The sequence below is a fragment of the Microcebus murinus genome, chromosome 4 (assembly GCF_040939455.1).
Source record: "Microcebus murinus isolate Inina chromosome 4, M.murinus_Inina_mat1.0, whole genome shotgun sequence".
In the NCBI taxonomy this organism is placed as follows: domain Eukaryota; kingdom Metazoa; phylum Chordata; class Mammalia; order Primates; family Cheirogaleidae; genus Microcebus; species Microcebus murinus.
The window spans coordinates 81,847,706-81,869,930 of NC_134107.1; the positions used below are offsets into that span (position 1 = coordinate 81,847,706).

The window sequence follows — 22,225 nt, forward strand, 5'->3', positions numbered from 1 at the left end:
TAGAATCAAGGGAAATAATGTGAGAAAACGGCTTAATTGCAGAGGAGAAAAATTTTATACATGCAAGGTATTTTTATAGAAGCAAACAAGACAACAAAAACAGTCTATACTGAATATTTTTTTCAATGTTGTTGGCACGAAATCTTACAGAATTTAATATATGTGCATTTTATTTTCAGATTCAAAACGCTAATGATGTATTAATTGCGCCACTTGAGAAATTTCGAAAAGAACAGATAGGCGCAGCAAAAGTAAGTGTTACATTTTATTCTTCAGATATTCTCCTGATAATTAAAGATGACATAATTTCAGATGTTAATGTTTTTGAAAGTAGAATGAACTTTAAAAATTCTGTATGTCTCTCCAGGTCTGTTATGAGCAAAAAAAAAAAAAAAAAAAAAGAAAAAAAAAATTCTGTATGTCATTTTAAGCTGTTTGTACAGAGCCTATTACAAAGACTGGAATTCTTTTTAACATTTAAAGATATTATTCTTCTACTGAGAGATAGTCAGCATGTTATAATTGAGTTTCTCGCATCCTAGCAATTGCAGGAACTTACCTATTTTGAAGAGAGGATGACATTACAGTAAAATTATGAGAAGCTTTGTTCCTTCCTAAATAAAATAAAAATTAGGCACATGGTATACTGAAAATTCAGACAGTAATTATATAAAAAATTACTGTGTTTTTTCATTGTTAATAAAAATATGTGTGTGTTGAAAAACTTTAGAAATGTTTGTTGCAAAGCCTTTATATCAATGTTTAATTGATTATGGACTAATTACAATTTCCCTGAGCCTGATCATCTGAAATTTGATTGCATCCTTTTTCTTAGATCCATATTTTAATGATGGAAGCTAAAAAAATTTAGAGTTTCCAAAACAGAACTTATCATCTCCCATCCTTCCCCTGTCCTTTCTCTGTTTGGGTTTTCCATGTGGTCAACCACACACCCCTTCTCCATTCCAGCAGTGCTGTCCAGTCTACTGCAGAATTGTTTCTACTCCTTTCCTCTTTACCTTTTATCTGAAATGTTTGAAATAGCCTACTAGCTGGTCTCCACACCTCCATTCTAATCTGTCAAGAAATTTTTGCCATCTTTGATTATATCATTCTTCCAATGATAAAACCTTTAATGGTTCTCTTTGACAATTTAATCCTGATAATGAAAGCCTTCCACAGCTTGGCCCCTTGCTACATGTCAGCATTCACCACCACTAGGCACAGTTTACCCATCTCTGTATGTACCTGACTTTATGTCTTTGCCTAGACTTTCCCCTCTCCCTGGAATATTTCTCACCATTTGCTTTTTGAAGTCTTGTCAGCTCTCCATGGTTACTTCAAACCCCAGTAGGAGAAAAAAGCCTTCTCTCCTGTATCCATTCTCCTTCCAGAACTGATTTTTTTTTCTTCTCATAAGATCAAGCAGTCCATGTACTTATTTCCTGTAATAAGTTTTCACAGTCTGCTTTGAATTAGAGTTTTATGTGCATTTCTCCTCCAATTGTGAGCAATTATCGAGCGAGGGACTCAACCAGAACCATTTTGCATTAGTTAATTCAGCAAATATCTATCAGTCTCATGGTTGGCCCACACGTGGCAAGCATGGTGTTTGATAAGATTAAGGGATGCAACTGTAAACAAGACAGACATGATCCCTGCACTTATGTCCCGATTTATCTTTTGTGGAAAAAAAGGCATCGAAGTAATTAGAAATGTGCAGGACACTTTGCAAGGGTATAATTAATGGACTCGACTTTGTCCAGAGAATCAGGAAAGGCATCTGCAGGAAGTATTGGTTAAATAGAGACCTAAAAGATGCGAAAGAAATAGCTAGGAATGGGTATTCAGTGGCAGGAAGGAAAAAGCCTTTCAAATATTCAAGAAGAGGGAACAGAAAAGCTATGAATGCCCTAATATGCCGAAATAAAAAAAAAAAAAACGAGTTTGAAGCCAGCCTGGGCAACATTGTGAGACCCCAACTCTAAAAAATAAATTACCTATAAAAAAAAAAAAAAAAAAGAAAGAAAAGCTATGAATAAAAGGCCTTGACGAAGGCAGTGGAAAGAGACTGACATTTTAGTGGAGTACAGAGGACCCTGGAGGCGGAGGCCACGTGCACAGCTTTGTAAACAGTCCACAGTATTTTTGCTCCTTACCCTAAGGGCACGGATAGACAATAGAAAAGTTGTAAGCAAGAGAGTGCTATCATATTTGTATTTTTTAAATGTCACTCTAGCTGCATGTCATGTCCAGATTGGAGGAGGCATGACAGCCTGTGGCGAAACAGTTTGAGGGTATTGGATAGTGGCCTTAGACTGGGAAGGTGACAGTGGCTGTGGAGACAAGGAGATGCATGAGAGCTGTGTCCTACTGGAAACAGTAGGAAAATAGGTCACACATTGGAAAGTGAGGAACAAGGGGTTCCAGATTGCATACTGGACCACTTACTGAGACAGGCAACATTTATGGTGATGGTGAGTTGAGTTTTTAATCATAATGAATGAATTTGAGGTTCCTCTGAGACATCTAAGTGGAGATGTTGAGTTGACAGGTGTATGTTCAGACCCGAATTCGAAATATACATTTGGGAATTGTGTCCTAGGCTTTCATTAAAATCATGGGAGCAGATTAGATCCCTCTGAGAAAGAACAGAATGACAGAGAAGTCAAGAGGATGCAGCACCTTTACAAGCTGAAAACACTCAACATTTCAAGTCTGGGGAAAGATAGACAGGAAAGGAGTCTGAGAAGGAAGCGACAAAAGAAGGAAGAAATGACAAGAACATGGTGTCTAGCACATAGAAAAGGAATCTTTTATAAAATGGTAATAGCTGATCTTCGTTGAGAGCTATGTGGCAGAGATTCACGCTGAACATCTGTGACCTAATTAAATGATCACAAGCAACCTGCGAGGTGGGTACTGCGGTTGCACTTGCCTACAAATGAAGCAGATGTTGAGGTGACCCACATAGAGCTAGGAAGTCAATGTGTGGACCTGAAATCAAGCCACTGTATTAATACTTCAGAGCTTCAACTTATAATACTTCACTTCATTAATGATATTTTTATAAAACTGAATGAGAGCTTTGTGGAAAATTCTTTCCCTAGTACAGGGTATTCCACATTTTCTGGGCCACCTAAAAGACGAAGTTTCATTTGTGTGTGGATTATTCTTATCTGAAGGCTTAGGTTAGCTATGGTTGCAGTGGTACGAGTAGCAATAACCATCTTATTTTGTTTTGTAAACATCTCAATTGCTAGACAGATCAACTGAGAACACCCAGCAGTGCACCATGGCTTTGCCTACTCACTGGGAGGTGAAACTTGTGATTAAATGACGCCAGAGTCTTGAACATAAATATTAGCGTGCTTGGTTGTTCCGCAGTGGGGAGTCTGTGTACTTTATCTGTCAATGCTCTTCCTAGTAAATTGTTTGTAAGCTGCTAAGTAATCGTTGCTTTGTAAAGTGAATAGTGAATTAAAACCAGGCATGCTTTTCTGAAATACATCTAGAGGTCAATTTTCTTTTCTTTTGCTTTTGTAGCATAAACATACTTGAAAGGTATGTTTATTTTTTCTATTGCTTTACTCCCTGTTTACTTAAGTATTTTCTTAATTGGCACATAAAGGTAATTCTGCTAGGGACACCGCCGCTTTTCACAGACCTTCCAGGGGAGATGTCCCACAAGAGTGTTTGAGCTGATTAGCCAGCTGGAAGGTAGGGATGTCAATTAAGCGTAGAATCTTCCACTGCAGTCAGCGGCCTCTTTTAGCTCGGTCCACACAGAGAAAAGCAGAGTGGAAAACGCTGAGTCAAAGTGGCCCTTTGCCTCACAACCAGATGATACGATTTAACTGAAGTGGATAAGATCCATGGACCACAAACATTTCCTTTGTAGTGTGTTCTCTGGAGCTTTGAGACACCTAATACTTTGCTGTGGACAGTGAGGCCGTCAGTGAGTTACAGTTGTGGGAAAGAAGCCCCGTGCATCTGCGAGCGGCATGAAGAAAGATTAATGATGAGGTTGTTGAACTGAAGGACAGGAGGAGATGGGCCCTGCTCTCTTGAATAGCTGCAGATGAAAAGAATTATATGTAAACAGTTGTCAAGAATGTATTTATTTAAAGGTTCTTAGTCTGATGGTATATACAGAGTGGAATTGCATTGCAGGCCAGGCATATGACATGTGCCAGAGGGTTGGATTGAATGTTTGGTGTCTATAGTTCATCTTCTGACCTGGTGCCAGTTTAAATTATAGAAAATGGGTTGGAAGTAAGTATTCAGAATGAGTGATGTCAACTAGAATTTCCACTGTATGACGATATCTAGATTAGTATTAATATATAGCGAGATGAATCCTAACCTTTTTGGGGATGCTTTTTGAATAAATTGACAAGCCTATTTCTGTGACTGTATTAGAAATTTCCTTGATCCCAGAGAGAATGAATTGTAAGTCATATCTGCACATTCCATACCTGTTGCTGCATAGACTGGCAGACTCTAAAATATAGGTAGAGCTTCCTAATCAAATGCAAGATATTATGGGAAAAATATGTGTGTGTACAAGCATTTATACATACCTGAGTATCACATATGTTAAGAGAGAGAACTAACTTTAAGGAGGCCAAGGGCTCATTTTCCACATGTAGAAACAAACTGAGAAGTGAGTTGGTGGCACAGTGAAGACCAGAACTCAATTTCTTAGACTGACAGTCTTTTGACTCCTCCATGCTAGTGTTTAGAATACTCTTTTGTGACATATTTCATTTTCATTGCTGTTAGCAAATAAGTGATTTAGTGTGAAATATATCTTAATTATAAAGGGTTTCAAATATACTCAGAGTTGCCCACTTTGAATCAAGCCTAGTTTACATGTTTTCCTTGATTTTGAAATTGCCCTTGGTGCCTGCAGTTCCAGCACACAGTAGGCGCTTAACACTGATTTGTTTCATTAGAGATGAGTCTTGACAAATACTGCCCATAAAAGTTAAAATGTACATTTTTATTTCTATGAGAAATGTTTTTCATGACACTGGTTTTCATTTTTAATAAGACTTTAATAGAAATCATATGAATATCCTATGGTTAAAAAATAGAAATAAACAATATAATATAAATCATTTTAAAGTAGAATTTGATTTTCTTTACATTGATTTCATGTTGAACACTGTAATGGAAACTGATAATTCTCATGCCTTTGTTTTGTCCATAGTATGGTTTGGTTCTGTCTCTGAATATTTGTTTATTATTTTAAAACATGCCTTACACATTTAATTATTTTAGCATACAGTATCCAAAATAATATCTATGGAGAATTGTCACGGTTCATTCCTATTACAGCCTTAGATTTTCTTCATGTGAAAACTGACGAGAGTTGAATTCGTTGTCTCAATTTACATGTCTTAGAGCAGTGGTCCCCAACCTTTTTGGTACTAGGGACTGGTTTCATTGAAGATAGTTTTTCCATGGACAAGGTGGCGAGGGTGGGGGGTTGCCGAGCTCAGGTGGTGATGTGAGTGATGGGGAGAGGCTGCAGCCAAGGGCTTGGGAACTACAGCCTTAGAGAATCTAAGGCCAGGCGCGGTGGCTCACGCCTGTAATCCTAGCTCTTGGGAGGCCGAGGCGGGCGGATTGCTCGAGGTCAGGAGTTCAAAACCAGCCTGAGCAAGAGCGAGACCCCGTCTCTACTATAAATAGAAAGAAATTAATTGGCCAACTGATATATATATATAAAAAATTAGCCGGGCATGTTGGCTCATGCCTGTCGTCCCAGCTACTCGGGAGGCTGAAGCAGAAGGATCGCTCAAGCCCAGGAGTTTGAGGTTGCTGTGAGCTAGGCTGACGCCACGGCACTCACTCTAGCCTGGACAACAAAGCGAGACTCTGTCTCAAAAAAAAAAAAAAAAAAAAAAAAGAGAATCTAGAAGGATTACAAATGCTTTACTCAAATTCAGCAAAGTTGGAAGACACAAAATAAACATCAAAAATCAGTAGCTTTTCTATATAGTGCTAATAACTAGCTTTCTGGAAAGGAAATTAAGAACATAATCCCATTTACAGCAACAATGAAAAATTAAATACTTAGGTGTAAATTTAACCAAAGAAATAAAAGACCCATATACAGGCATACCTTGGAGATTTTTGTGGGTTCAGTTCCAGACCACTGCAATAAAGGGAGCATCGCAATAAAGCAAGTCACAAAAATTTTTGGTTTCCAAGTGAATATAAAAGTGTGCTTACACTATACTGTGGTCTATTAAGTATACAATAGCATTATGTCTAAAAAAACAATGTACATACCTTCATTTAAAAATACTTCATTACAAAAAATGCAAATAATCAGCTGGTCAGTGAGTCATAAACTTTCTGCTGGTGGAGCATCTTGCTTCAATATTGATGTCTGCTGACTGATCGGAGTAGTGGTTCCTGAAGGTTGGGGTGGCTGTGGCAATTTCTTAAAATAAGACAACAATAAAGTTTGCCACATTGATGATGCCACTCTTCCTTTCACAAAAGATTTCTGTATAGCATGCAATGCTGTTTGATAGCATTTTACCCATAGTAGAACTTCTTTCAAAATTGAAGTCATTCTTCTCAAAGTCTGCTACTGCTTTCTCAATAAAGTTTGTGGAATATCCTAAATCTTTTGTTGTTATATCAACAACATTCACAACATCTTCACCAAGAGTAGATTCCATCTCAAGAAACCACTTTCTTTTCTCATCTATAAGAAAGCAACTCATCCATTCAAGTTTTATCATGAGATTGCAACAATTCCGTCATCTTCAGGCTCCACTTCTAGTTCTTTTGTTATTTCCAACACATGGGCAGTTATTTTCTCCACTAAAGTCTTGAACCCCTCCAAGTCACTCATGAGGACTGGAATCAGCTTCTTCCAAACCTCTTCCCGTGAATCATGAATGTTCTTAATGGTATCTAGGATGGCAAATTTTTTTCTGGAAGGTTTTCAATTTACTTTGCCTGGATTCATTAGAGGGATCATTATCTATGGCAACTAATACCTTATATGAAATGTGTTTCCTAAATCGTAAGGCTTGAAACTCAGAACTACTTCTTGATCTGTGGGCTGCAGAATGGATATTATGTTAGCAGACATGAAAACATTAATCTTACACATCTCCATCAGTAGTTTGGGAAGACTAGGTGCCCTAGTCACTCTTTTGCCCTGGCTGAAGTGCAGTGGCGCGATCATAGCTCACTGCAGCCTCCAACTCCTGGGCTCAAACAATCTTTCCACTTCAACCTCCCTTGAGTAGCCAGGACTATAGACATGTGCCACCACACCTAACCGAGGAATCTTTTTCCCTAAGCAGTAGGTCTCTGTAACAGTGGGCTTAAAATATTCAGTAAGTCATCCTGTAAACAGATGTGCTGTCATTCAGAATTTATGGTTCCATGTATACAGCACAAGCAGAGTAGATTTAGCATAATTCTTAAGGGCCTTAAGATTTTTGGAATGGTAAGAGAGCATTGGCTTCAACTTAAAGTCACCGGCTGTGTTAGACCCTAATAAGAGAGTTATATACTGTCTTTTAAAGCTTTACACCCAGACATTGGCTTCTCTCTAGTTGTGGAATTCCTAGATGGCAGCTTCTTCTAATAGAAGGCTGTTTTGTCTACATTGAAAATCTGTTCTTTAATGTAGCTACCTTCATCAATGAGTTTAGCTAGATTTTTCTGGATAAGATGCTGCAGCTTCTACATTAGTATTTGTGGCTTCACCTTACACTCTCATGTTATGGAGACAGCTTCTTTTCTTAAACCTCATGAACCAATCTCTGCTAGCTTCAAACTTTTCTTATGCAGCTTCCTCACCTCTCTCAGCCTTCATAGAATTGAAGGGTATTAGGGCTTTGCTGTGGATCAGGTTTTGGCTTTAAAAATATTATAGTCTTCTATCCAGACCTCTCAAACTTTCTCTGCATCAGCAATAGTCTGTTTTTCATTTTTTAAAATTTTTCTGGCTACAGGTTTGTTCAACATTAAATGATCCCCTCCATTTTTACTGAGGTTGCTGGCCACGTTCGCGACTAAATCTACCTCTAAACCAGATTGCGATCACTGACGCAGCTCCAGCCTCTGCTTTCTCCTAGGCTGTGGGGTGGGGCACAGCACTCCCTCAGCAGGTGTGTCTGTGGCTTCCCCTTTTGTAAGTCTTGCGCCCTCTTGACCTTTGGGATGAGGTTTGCCAGTCTGCAGACGGCTGTGGTGCGGGTGGCAGGCATGATCTCAGGAGGCTGGTGGAGATAATCATGGAGATATTTGTTAACTCTGTTGGAAAGGTACCAGTAGAAATGTCTCCAGGCAAACTGTTCCCTCATGAAGCTTTCAAACGTAAGGGACTGCATGGCCTTCACCACGTGGAGGTTGGGCACGTTCTTGTTGGCCTGCTCTGGGCCCTTGGGCATAGAACTTCCTTTTTGTCCCCCATCACTCCTTCTTTAACCACTTGGGGACCCTGCTTACTGGCCTTGAAACCTTGCCCACAGCTGGCACTCATAGTCATCCTGATAGCTTGTGCTGTGTATTGACAATGAATCTGTTTTGCTCTTGTGTGATGAGGAACGCTTTAAAGCACTGAAAGCTTGTATTACTTTATAGGCAGCTTTACCTGTAATGTAAATCAGAATAGGTAACATACACATATATGTTTTCATTACGTTATTTTTAAATGTTCACAATTTTATTTTGATAAATGAAAAATGAGAAAAGTCACATCATGGCTGTCGGCTAAAGTCGCTGTGCGTGTTCATCTGTGGCTGTCGACTACAGTTGACGCTGGTCCCAAAGTGGTTAAGAAGGAGTTCATCTGGGTATGGTGGCTTATGCCTATTGTCCCAGCTACTCCGGAAGCTGAGGTGGGAGGATCGCTTGAACCCTGGAGTTTGAGGCTGCAGTGAGGTATGATCATGCCACTGCACTCTAGCATGGGCAACAGAGCAAGACCCCATCTCTTTTTTTTTTTTTTTTTTTTTTAAAGTTCATAAACGGCAATCTGGTTCTTCTTGGATATCAGCATTGTAGTGGCTGCGGGGTCTGGAGCAAAAAAGCTGGAAAGCAAGGCTGTTTCACTCTCTTATCATTTCATGTGTTCACTGGAATAGCAATTTTCATTTCCTTCAGGAACTTTTCTTTTGCATTCACAGTCTGGCTAAGTATTTGGCACAAATGGCCTAGCTCTTGGCCTGTCTTGGTTTTTGATATGTCTATCTCACTAAGCTTATTCATTTCTAGCTTTTGATATAATGTGAGTAAAGTGTAACTCTTTCACTTAGAGGCCATGATAGGGTTACTAACTGGCCTAATTTCAATATCGTTGCCTCTGTGACAATAGGGAGGCCCAAGGAGAAGGAATGAGCTGGGTAACTGTCAATTGGCAAAATAGTCAGAACACATGCAGCATTTATCTATTAAGTTCTTTGTCTTACATGGGTGCAGTTTCTGGTACCCAGAAACCAATTACAATAGAACATCAAAGGTCACTGATCACAGATCACCATAACAGATACAATAATAATGAAAAAGTTTGAAATATTACAAGAATTGCCAAAATGTGACACAGAGACCTGAAATCATATGTTGGGAAAATGGTGCAGATAGTCTTTTCTGACACAGAATTGTCATAAACCTTCACTTTGTAGAAAATGCAATATCTGGGAGTATAATAAAATGAAGTGTGATAAAACCAGATATGCCTGTACTTGTAATTTCTTTTATTGTAACTTCTGTCTGTGGGTCCTATTATGTACATAGAGTTGCAGAATTATTGATTTTTGATATTTGGTTATCTTTTTTTCATAATAATAATAGTTACCCTTCATAGTAGTTAGCCAAATACTGCCCTAAGCACTTTACTTGTAAACTCATTTAATCCTCACATCCTGTATATTAGATAAGAAAACTATTAAACTCATTTTATAGATAAGGAAGCTGAAGTGCAGAGAAGTTAAGCAAATGTGCTAAGGTAATCTAACTAGTAAGGAGTAGTCCGATTTCAAACAGAAGTGAGATAAAGCATATAGAGTTGTTTAATAGCACTAGCATATTCAGTGTGCCAAAAATAATAATTCTTTTCTTTATTCTTAAGGAAGGAAAATTGGCCAGTGAGCTCATTTGGTGAGCAAGATAATGTCTTATAATATTTAACCACAAGTTTTATATTGTTACATAATCTTGAAACCAAAATCTGGCACTTAACCAGTGTGAATTTGGCCAAGTTAGTTACCTTTTCTAAGCCTTAGTTTCCCCATTTGGAAAATTGAGAAATAAATGTCTTCATAGGATTGATATAATAGCTTAATTCAGACATTTTTTTATAATTTGCTTAACATAGTTTTTCCCACATAAGTACTAAAATGTTCATTGCTTTTATTTAATAAGTACTAATAATTATTGCTCCTACTGACTTTCTGTCAGTGTAACCAAAGTCTCTCTGTAAAAATGATAATGTCATTGTGCATAAAGGCTTGTTTGCCTTATTTTGTCTTATGGGCAGAGACAAATCTGGGTTGATTATTGGATATTGACAGAGAACACTCTGTCACAGGGGCACATTATTTGTAATTAATAGCACTATATAATTTATGTAGAACTATTACATACAGCAGTCTTATTAATACAAAGTAGAAGATATCATCATTTCCCAGATAACTAACCAGAGACCCAGAAAGATGAAGTGGTATTGCCAGCAACCCGGAGGTGAACATGTGCTTTAGTTGGGACTCGAATCCAAGTCTTCGGTATCTAAGTCAGTAATCTTGACATTATACCATACCTGCCCCCTTCATGGGAATGTAACCCCCACCCTTTTTTGTAGTTCATATTGTGTTTTCTCCATCTTAAGAGCATTCTTGTGAGGTATCTGCCCTGACTGACCCCACTGCCAAAACACACCAGATGACATCCCCTGGAGATAATGAGTCAGTAGCTGTCTCTGCATTTGGCTGGTATCAATCCAAGGTCTCTACATGCTAAGGTGTTGTGTTTTTATGCCAGTCATCAAAAAAGCTGAGCCTCTCAATTAGAAACCCAGAAGCCATTCTGCTGAACAGTTTTCAATTCAAATTTTGGATATTTTATGTATATTATATTACCATATGTTAAATGTCTATATAAACATCCATATATAGATTATTATAGCTTTAAGTGGCTGCTGTGTGCTTAGATAGGAAAATCTTAAGATTTGATTATACTTAAACTGTAGATAAAATTATCCTATTTTTCCTTCTCATGACTCCTTATGTTGATGCCTAAAGACCAATACTTAAGAAACATTTTAAGCTTCCCCACAAATCTAATTGTATTTTTATAAAAGATTCTCATGCTACATTTTGTGTCACTTATGTAATTTTTAAAAAAATAATGCCATTTACAAGTGCCACACATAAATAACAATTGACTATGCAATACAGTGGAGCCTCACTAATGTTATTGTTGAAATCTATACTGAGAGATCTTGAGAGTGAAATCTTGCTGTACAATAAGATTGTTTTCATTTTTTCTGTGGTGAGCCCTCTTGAGTGAGAAATCAAGCCTTGTTTTCTTGTCATGAAATCTTCTCTGTAGCAAAGCTAATTACTTACACTACATCTGGTGGAGGGAGAAACCCCGAGTAACTAGTGAACATTTTCTAGGTCTCTTTACTTCAACAGGGACAACAGTGAGGAGTTAAGAAGCTCCACTTGGATCATCTCCACAGAGCAAATCTTCTCTGTGAATTTTGTATCTTCTCTATATAACAAGGTGGTTTTCTTGGTTTAAAAGTTGGTGTTTTTATTTGCAGATGCACTCTTTCCTCTACCACCATTTCCTGGCTGCCCTGCTACTTAAGAATTTGCTATAGGAGAATTTATTTTAAATGTATTTTGTGAAACCTAGTTTGGCACTGAGCTGTACATGTTACTATTTGTACTTATAGCATCTTTGTTCAGGGTCACTGCCTTTCCAACAGTCCTTAAAGTGGTTTGGAAGCTATATGTTATTTCTTCTTTTCAAATTTAAATGGCTAGAAATATTCTAAAACACAGGAGACTTCACATTTACTTCGCGGAAAACTCAAATGAGAACCCAATACAATTGGAAACATTCTATTTCACACTTATTAGAGTTCAAAGTAAATCACAGATACAAACAGGAGTACTTTTCAAGCATTGGGAATAGGCGGGTTCTTAGTACACATTATTTGACGTTAACTACAGAGCTCTGATAAAGTGACAGCCATTAGTGAGTTAAGCCATCCTGTGTTTACTTTTATTCTGTAATTGTTGGTGGTTTGTTGAGAAAACACACAAATATCAGAGTTCATTATTAGGGTGATCTAGGAAAGGAGAAAAAGATGAAATTATTTTCCATATCATTTTCATAGAGCACTTTAATTTCTACACCTTGTAATCTTAGCACTCTGGGAGGCTGAGGCAGGAGGATCATTTGAGCTCAAGAGTTCAAGACCAGCCTGAGCAAAAGCGAGACCCCATCTCTACAGGGAAAAAAAAAAAAAAAAAAGGGAGAAAGAAAGAAAAATTAGCAGGGCATCATGTCAGATGTCTGTAGTCCTAGCTACTCAGGAGGTTGAGGCAGGAGGATCACTTGAACCCAGGTGTTTGAGGTTGCAGTGAGCTATGATGATATACTACATTCTACCCAGGGTGACTAAGCTAGACTCTGTCTCAGAAAAAAGAAAAAAAAAAATCTTTGGAGCTATTATAAATGAATTATGCCAGCATTTGAATTTTAAGTGTTTCCTTGGGCTGCTCATGTTGTCCTCACCTGCATTCTAAGTGTATCAAATTGGTATTAAAACTTTATAAGATATATGGAAGTAACTAGAAACCCTCTAGAGAGGGTTTTAGTGATTCAGTGAGGTAAATATTTAGGAATCTTCTATGAACCTCAGACTGCTTCCTAGGCATAATTAAGTAAATTTTTTTGTTACATTGAAAATACATAAAATTTTCATGTCTAGTTCACTAACAATGTATTGAGCACCCATATGTCAAAGCTAATAGGATCAGAATCTATCAGGAAGTGTCAGCATTCACTGAACATCCCTGTTAGGTTCTGTTATTCTTAATGTGATATTGTTTCAATTTAGCATACTTTTGTTCCCATGAACAGCTCCTTTTTTTCAGTGTTCTTGTTGAATTTAGGAATCAAAACTGGAAATGAAGCCCCCAAGAGTGTCTGGTTACTGTAGCATTACAAAACAAAACAAAAACATGTAGTGTATTGATACTGACAAGTAAAGTTATTTACCTTCTCATTGTTCATGTCACATTATTTATTCAGAAGAAAATAAAATCTCAGTAGCCCTTAGGTTGCAGCTTTTTGATCTTGTACTTGCCTAGTAGACTATTTGGTGAATATTTTTCTTTTTTTAGTGTTTTAGTTCCTTTATTCCAAAATAATGAGATCCATTATTTGATCATCCAATATATTGACAGGCTGTCTTCTTCTTCCCATCCTCCTTTCCTAGTTTTGAGTCATTAGAAATTTGATTAGCTTGCTGCCATGTCATGTTAAGTTTCTGTTACAAATGCATTTAGCAGGATGGGGTTGATCTGCTTTGTACCAGGCACGTTGCTCAGCCCTGGGGATGCACAAATAATATCACTTGCCCTAATGGGATGCACACTGTAGCAGAAGAAAGCCCAGAGGAACAAATAATTATGATGGAATGGCATCAGTGATATGCATACCTGAAGTATGCCCTTAGTGTTTTTCAAGCACAGTGGGAGGAACAATTCACTCTGGCCAAGCAGAGTTGCTGGAAAAGGCTCCTGGGAGGTTATGCCATCCAGCAGGTGCAATTTAAAGGCTGGTAGAAATATTCCAATCAGCCACAATGGAAAAGAGCTTCTCAGGCAAAAGAGAAGCCTGGGAAGAGAAGAGACAGTGTTGTCAAACTTTGTGATGTGGCTTAGAAGCTTGATATATATAGGTGTGATTAGAGCTGCTGCTTTTAGCCTTTTTTTCTCTCCTTAATGAACCACATTAAGAAATGTAGTTGACGTTTAGTGAGTATATGTGTTAATATGCTTCTATCACTACGTGGGATGTATTCTGGTAATTTCTATTCTGTTCTACCCTAACATAGTTCATTAGAACAAATGCTGCTTGTAACCCATGAAACTGCACTACCTACCAGTGTGTTATGTAATCCATGTTGTGCATAAATACCAGGCCAGAATGAAGCATGGGTATGCAAGTGCAAAATAAAGGTGGAATTAGGGAGAAAAGAGGCAGGAAATAGCCAGCTGGCATCAAATGATGGAGAGTTTTGTGCCACACCAAGCTTTCTGTTTAATAATAATCGTAACAACAATGATCAGGATATAATAGATACTGATCACGTGTCAGACAATATTCTATGCAGCTCACATATGTTTGCTTAATATTTACAATAACTCTGTGAGGTAGGGCCTATTATTTTCATCCTGTTCTTATTAGTTAGTAAACTGAGCTATAAGAAAGAGTAATGCAATTTGCTTAGTATTAGACGACCGATAAGTAACAGAGCAGGGCTTGAACCCAGGCAGTTTGGCTTTAAGGCATATGCCCCAACCATGACACTGTATTCATGAGGGCTTCAGTCTTGAATCTGCATTTCATGAAGACAGTTTATGAGCAGTGTGAAAGCCTGAGTTGAGAAACCATCCAGCAGCCAATAATTCATCAGTATTTACATTAGAATGATCTTGGTTGTCTTAGTCTCTTTTGTGTTGCTATAACAGATGGCATTAACCTGTTCATGAGTGACCCAAACACCATGACCCAAACACCTGTCATTAGGCCCCACTGCTGCACTGGCAGTTAAACTTTAATACAAGTTTTGGCAGTGACAAACCACATCCAAACTATAGAAATTATACATTTCATCTACCCTCAGATGATCCAATCATTTCTCCATTGCCTTCCAGACATACAAGTCTTGGTAACTAGACCACACTACTTAGCATGAAAACAAGTGTGGAGCCCTCAGGCCTGTGTCAGATCACAAAGGTCTTTAAGCTCCAACTGGATACCATCGAGTGAATTAGAGTCCTACGGAGGCCCATCTTTTCCTGGAGTTCATGGCTGATCCTCTTTCTTGGCCTTCCAGTTTCCTTGGGGCACCTGCCTTTGTCATCCTCTGCCTCCGTTCAGCAGCTCCTGACATTGTGATGCTTTCCTTTGTAGTCTGTATAGTTCTGTAGCCTGCCACAACTTTTCTTTTTAAAACTTATTTCTGTCCCTCTCTTTGGGTAGCACAAGTTTATCTCCCCATCCATGAATTCCATGGTTACCAAGTTCCCAAAGGAAGTGTGATACGGGGAGAGTGAGTCCACCATCTTCTGTGGTGTCTTTTTAGTAGTTCTTGGTGGCTCAAAGCAAGTATCTCAGTTAAGAATCCAGATGCCTCCCTTCTCTTTTACCTCAGGATAAGTTTTCTACCCTGCAGAGTTAAGGGTGACCTTTGTTTCCTATCCTGATTTGGGGATGTTAATTTTTATATATTAACCACTTCAGGGCCAGCGTTTACTGTAGTCGACAGCCACAGATGAACGCGCACAGTGACTTTAGCCAACAGCCGTGATATGACTTTTCTAATTTTTCACTTATCAAAATAAAAATTGTGAACATTTTTAAAAATAACGTAATGAAAACATATATGCGTATGTTACCTATTCTGATTTACATTACAGGTAAAGCTGCCTGTAAAGTAAAACAAGCTTTCAGTGCTTTAAAGCTTTCCTCATCACACAGGAGCAAAACAGGTTCGTCGTCAATGCACAGCACAAACTCCCGTGCGGACTGTGAGTGCCGGCTGTGGGCAAGCACCATACCCAAGTGGTTAAGGCAGGGTTGGCAAACTCTAGGCCAAATCCAGCCCCTTGTTTGTTTTTGTGCGGCCCATGAACTGGTGAATTGTTTTTACATTTTTAAATGTTCTTTAAAAAATTAAAAGAAGAATCATATTTTGTGACAAGTGGAAATTATGTGAAAATCAGATTTCAGTGTCCATAAATACGGTTTTATTGGAACACAATGTGCCCCATTTGTTTGTGTTTGCTATGGTTGTTTTCCTGTGATAGCAGTAGAGTTGGGTAATTGTGTAGGAGATTACGTGGCCCACAAAACATACGCTATTTACTATCTGACCCCTTGCAATAAAAATTTGCTAATTCCTGGGCTAAGGCCTGAAACAAATTTCAGTTTTCATCTCTGCAAAATACCTCTCTGACACAGACTCAGCCACGGGAACTTGATGATTTGCCTTCCTGTGTTGGAAATCACAGAATTTTTAGTAAGATAAACTTGGATTTGACCTTGAACAGATTAGCGACTGAAAGTCATATTTGTAACACAAATGCCCCAATTTTTCCTTTCAAGTATATTTATTTCCAGGGAAGTCTTTTACTTTGGAAACAAAATATACTTTCTCAATTTAGCGCTATGGTTTGGCATGCTAGCAATTTAGAAGAAAAGGATGAAGAACCCTTTTTACCTAGAAGTAGAATGTATTTAACACATTGACTGCCACACAAAAAAAACCAGAAATTTTTCGTCGAGTCCACATTGTTTTATTACAAAAATAGAACAAAAACTTTGAGTGTAATTTAAAGGTAAACATAAATAGAAAAATGAAATTTATTGGCTTCTATTCATTTAATCCACTTTTTTAGAATTGTAAATATTAATTGCAACAATACGAACATCAACAAGTAAGATTTTGCATATGCTTCACGCAGCCCCAGGGTCAAAACTAGAGTGAGTTAAATACAACTCTCATGGCAGTTAATGTGTTAAATATTTAAGAGAAGGTCAAGTAAAAACCACTATACAATCATATGCTTTTATTTAGGCTTCAAATCCCAACCAGAACTTCTAACTATAGTGGGCAACCCTCCTCCCAATGATGTTATTTTAAGTAAGAATGTGGTAAATCTCATTATAGATTCATCTTTGTTTTGTCTGTGTGTGCCATTTCTGCACTATATAAAAGCAGCTAATTAAAAAGGGGAAGAATCCTTTTGTTTCTTTGGGATTGTGCAGATAAGTTGACCCATTTGGTAGCCCCAATTGTTGAAATTCGTGGATTTGTTTTTATAGGCTCAGCCCTAGAGTAAGTAGAATATTTGCCACTGAACAAATATATTGAGAGAAATGAAGTAAGATCTGCCATTTTTCATTCACAATAGTACACAGCTCTCACTGGCTTTATTAATAGGTTTTGCTTAATACAGCTTCTACTGTTTCTGTATTTAGAGCTGATTTTACGTCTTTCTCCTCTGTATACAGTCAGTAATAATCTGAAGTTAAATTTAAGGCTCTCCAGAGACCATGAAGCCCACGTTTGCTTCGAGAGCCTGGTGATTTACTGACTCTGAGTTGGAGAGATGACCTCTACAATTACTGTAGAAACCCAGTGAGAAGTGAAGTGAGCTCACTGTAGAAAGATTTCAAGCATTGAAAAAACTTGCCTTATTTGGTAAATGTGGTTAACTGGTCCCAGCTGGTGATGTTGGTGAGCTCATTGTGAGATGTATTGTCTCTTTAACCCAAATTCTTGTATTTGTTAAAAATCCATTAGAATTAGAGTGTTAAGTAGTATTTGTTCAGTTTCTCTTGATGTTCTATGGTCTAAAATCAGGAATAATAGAATTCCATTTTGAATGTTAAAGCTCAAATGCATTGACACTTAAAACAATTCCCGTATGTCTTTTCTGGTCTCTCATGACGTTCACCTTATTTAGACTCTGGGAATTTTGGTTTTAATTTATGCCTTGAGGAACAAGACTCCTTTGGGAAGCAGATCCATGGGTACTTTCGAGCTTTACTGTACTTCCTTGCCCATATAAGTTTATTCTGTACATTAGACTTTTGGGACAGAATCTGTTAATTACATTTTTTTTTTTTTTTTTTGGTAAATTTCCAAGTAACATTTTTATGGTGGAAACGAAAGACTGCAGCTTCTCATGTCTTCTCTTTAAAATTCCTGCCTCAGGTTTGGCTGTATCTGGAGCCTGGCTTTTCAGAGATTTAGCTGTTGTAGAGGAAAAAAGCATAGGCTTTTGAGTCAGATAGACCTTGGTGTGAATCCTGGCTGTGCCACATGTAAACTTGATGACTTCAGGAAAGCTCCTTAACTGTCGTGACAGTAAAAGGTGACACCTGTCCTTCCCAAGTTTTGTGAGAGTTGACATGTATGTATGAAGATGCCCGGTACAAAATTGATAAAAAATGTCAGTTTCCCATTCCTTCTATTCTAGCAGTGGACTATTCCGGTGCTTCCTTGGGCTCACTTTTAGCTGTCTCCTTTAGGGTTCTATTCATTGGTTTGGCTGTTCCTCTCTGCTCTTGTCACCCATTCTCTATGTGGTAGCAGGAGAGAAAGAGTCCACTATATCCTCACCATTCAAAATGTGATCCAGGAATTAATGCTCAGAAAGATTCCCCAGTATTTTTTTCTCCCAGGGACCTGCTTTAGAAATCTAATTTCATTTGTTTGTGGGTGAGGGAAAGTAAAGTGGTTTCATAAAGTAAGTACCTTCTCTCTGACCTAAATTGAAACATGCCATTCTTCCTTTTGAGGTCGTAAAAGGAGCTCCAATCCCAGTGGGCATGCAGAGATTAAAAAATGGGTAAAGGGAGGAGGAGGAAAGAGGAAGTTAGTGGCAAGAGCAACCTCCTCCGTCATATTATGTTTTCATTTCATTTTGCCCACGTCCTACTTTAAAACCCTATCCCCACCCATTATAGCACCGCTCCCTGTCATCTGATGAAAGCTGTCTCCATGGACTTAGGGCACAAGGAAACAAGCCTATTCTTTGTAAAGTCACTTTTTTAAAAAGGGAACATTTTCAAGCAAAGAAGATACGAACGTGTATTTTAGGGGGGGGGTTAGTCTGAGGTGCATGAGCTTTTAATAAAAAATTGATAATGCCTTTAAAACAAAATGTGGTCCAGGTGCTAGCAGCACCACCTAGGAGCTTATTAGAAATGCAGAATCTTTGCCCTCTCCCCAAACTTGCCAAGTCGGTATCTGTTTTAACAAGATCCCTAGTTGATTCAGATGCACAATAAAGTTTGAGAAGCACTGCTCTGTGTTACTTTCTTGGGATCCACAACTCTGATGAGGAGTGTGGTCCTCTCTATGGTCAGAGTGATCCCTGGGTTTTGAAGTACTTGACTAATTAGAGGTGACAGAACTGTTAGAGAATCTCTCTCTTGTTCAATGCTTAACTGTCAATCAATTCCGTGCACGGGGGAACTTCTCCGCCTTGGATTCTAATTGTAAAACCCTTCAGGGAAGGACGTTCTTTCTCTTTGTATTTGGGGTTTTGTTTGTATCTGTGTCGGTTGGATAAAGTTAGTAAGTGTTCATCATTGTTGCTGTGGGTTTCCTCCTGGGGAAGAAGATAGCAGAATTTGATGTCATCGTTGCTTTTTGTCTGGTTCCCACCTTCCGCACCCACATCCATTATTTACATCATCTGCTTTGCCACTTGCATCAGGCTTTGTGACCTCTGGTTTATCTTCTCTCCTCCTGCCACGCCTAAACCGTAAGGAGCTGCTGCTTCCCTTCCTAGCCTGGGCTCTGTGGGATCCGCAGTGTTTGAGCTCTCATGTCTCTCACCATACAGCCTCAGCCTGACTTATAATTTATCTTTTCACACATGCCCCTCTTCATCCCTCAGCTGAGCTCCTGGCTGACAGATTCTTTTATTCATTTTGATATTCCCCAGTGCCTGGCACAGAGCAACAGAGTATAAATATTGGCATCAGTATAGATCATGTTTGTTGTCTCATCAGCAGTAAAATTCTAAAAACTGAAGGGCTTGGGTGCCTGATTTGGGGAAACTACATAGAGAAGATTGCAAATGAAAAATATTTAGGAAGACCAGACAAGGGGCAGATTTAATCTTTGGAGTCTACAAGAATGAGGGTAGGGTTCCCCATGGGTCTGTGTGGGGTTCTTGAGTATCCCCGCAGATGAGTGTGGTTCTCAGACTGCAGTATATTTTTAGAAGATGATATCCAGGGTAGTTTGTCATGCCTGCACAATACTGAGTAATTTGATGCTAGTAACTTAACACGTTAGGACAACAGTTTGCGTGTGGTGTTCATCCTTAAAATTCATTTTATGAGCAATGCTACCTTAGGCATAATTAGAATGAGATCTCAGATAGTAGATGCTGCCATTCCTGCACTCTCCCTGTTATCCTGTTCACTTGTACTATGTGGTCTTGCCAGTAATATGCACTTTTCTCATTATAGCCTTATTATTTCTCTGTGTAATTGTTTAGTCTTGCTATCATAACACAAAAGCCACCAGGGCTGGGCATGGTGGCTTATACCTGTAATCCCAGCACTTTGGGAAGCCAAGGCAGGATTGCTTGAGCTCAGGAGTTAATTAAAAAAATTAGCTAGGCCTGGTGGCATGTGCCTGTAGTCCTAATAACTACCTAGGAGGCTGAGGTGGGAGGATTGCTTAATCCCAGGAATTTGAGGTTACAGTGAGCTATGAGCACACCATTGTACTCAGCTGGGGTGACAGAGCAATACCTTATCTCTTAAAAAACAACAAAAACAAAAAAACAAGGCTACCAGCCTGGGATTTCTATCAGTTTGTTTTTTCTAAGTTACCAAGTTGCATAAGTTACTTCTTCAGCAAATACAACAACAGTAATTAAAACATAAAACATACTTTGAAAACAATGAAGTTTTTGTTGTTGTTGTTCTTGCTGTTGGTTTAGATTAAGACACATCCGTCCTTTTACTTTAAATGCCCCATGATCCAGTTTCAGGCCTCCGTGTAGTAGTCCTTCTTTTACTCTGTCATACTATTTTCTGGGGCCAACATTTAGTAGTTAGGAATTCATTCTCATAAACAATCTTGCAAACCTAATAAACTCAAAAGATGTTGAATCATTTAATATGAGCTAGCAAATTGGTACAAAAATGATAACTAGGAGCCAAAATGAAATCACTTGATGCTGAAGTCACAAAAAATGAAAATATCCTTGAGACAAAGCAGGACCATAGCACAGTGACTGCAGTTTATTCAGGTTCTGATCCCCTGCTCCACTCCCCTCTCAGTTATTTTATTTCATCATGACTTTACTATATCGAAATTTATCATTCATGTCTCAGAATATTTTCAAATCCTTCTTGGGCACTCTCCTCCAGAGAACTCATAATCAGACCAAGCAACTTTTGGATTCAGGAGTAACGTGGAATGTTGTGTCTGTGTGTGCTATTTTTTGGGGACGGAGAGGATTGAGTTCTACTTCAAGGCCCCACCCTAGAAAGAATGCTAAAAACAGGGAATCTTAAAAAATGCCAAAGTAGATAGAGAGCCTGGGTGGTCACAGGACAGTGAAAATAGGAAACATTTGGATGGAGTATTATTTGGGTGAGCGTCCTTGCAGATTTAAATCCAGCCGGTTCTCCCTGCATGCTTCTCTCTACCACCCTAAGCCTGAGACGTGGGAGCGCCTTAGCACAGAACACTTTTCCTTCCTCACTGAGCTTGTGACACTTACCCAGTTGCCAGGTTAGAACTGGCAGCATCCAGAGATGGCCTGGTTTGGTGGGTGAGATGGTATTTATTAAATAATGGAGTTGGCATGTGGATTCTGATCTGACTCCAAAGCCCTTGCTCCTCTGCCATGCCCTGTGGCACTAGCTTGAGGGAAGTCAATGGCCACGTTCCCTCTTTGCCTGGCAGGACATGTGGCAAATCAAGTTAAACAGTCAAAAGATTGGACCCTCCGTTGGATATCTCAGTTGAAGGCAGAAAGTTTCAGGAGCTAAGTGTATTGGTTATGTTACTACTGAGTTGATTTTCTGTGGATTCTTACAGAGTCTTTCCTGTCAACAATTTCCTTAGGTTATTTATCTAGCACTTGCTCTGCTGCCTTAAAAACTGTGAAAGCACAGAGTCAAATTCCATTTATCACGGAATCAGTTTAAATCAATCCCATTATATTCACTGGGATGTCAGATGCTTGTTATCCTAGCTTTCACTTTAAAAACCATTTATTTGCTTTTGAGCATATGTTTCTATGTAAATTTGAAATTGGTTCTAAAGTCAAATTCATAGAAAGTATTTTTGCAACATTGTATTCCTGAGAAGTTCTTTAAGATGTTTTGTCATTGATTTATCATGTACTATAAACACTTCTGCCAATTTTAAGAAACAAGGATCATTGTCAAAAAA

General features: G+C 38.5%; 1 protein-coding gene across 1 annotated transcript in view; it reads left to right on the forward strand.

The window, feature by feature from the left end:
- The window catches only part of ARHGAP42 (Rho GTPase activating protein 42), a 282,154-nt gene that overhangs the window by 150,715 nt on the left and 109,214 nt on the right, over nt 1-22,225 (forward strand). Inside the window, exon 4 of the mRNA XM_012770559.3 lies at nt 180-251. Coding sequence (XP_012626013.2) covers nt 180-251 — 72 coding nt within the window. The remainder of the gene's footprint in view (nt 1-179; nt 252-22,225) is intronic.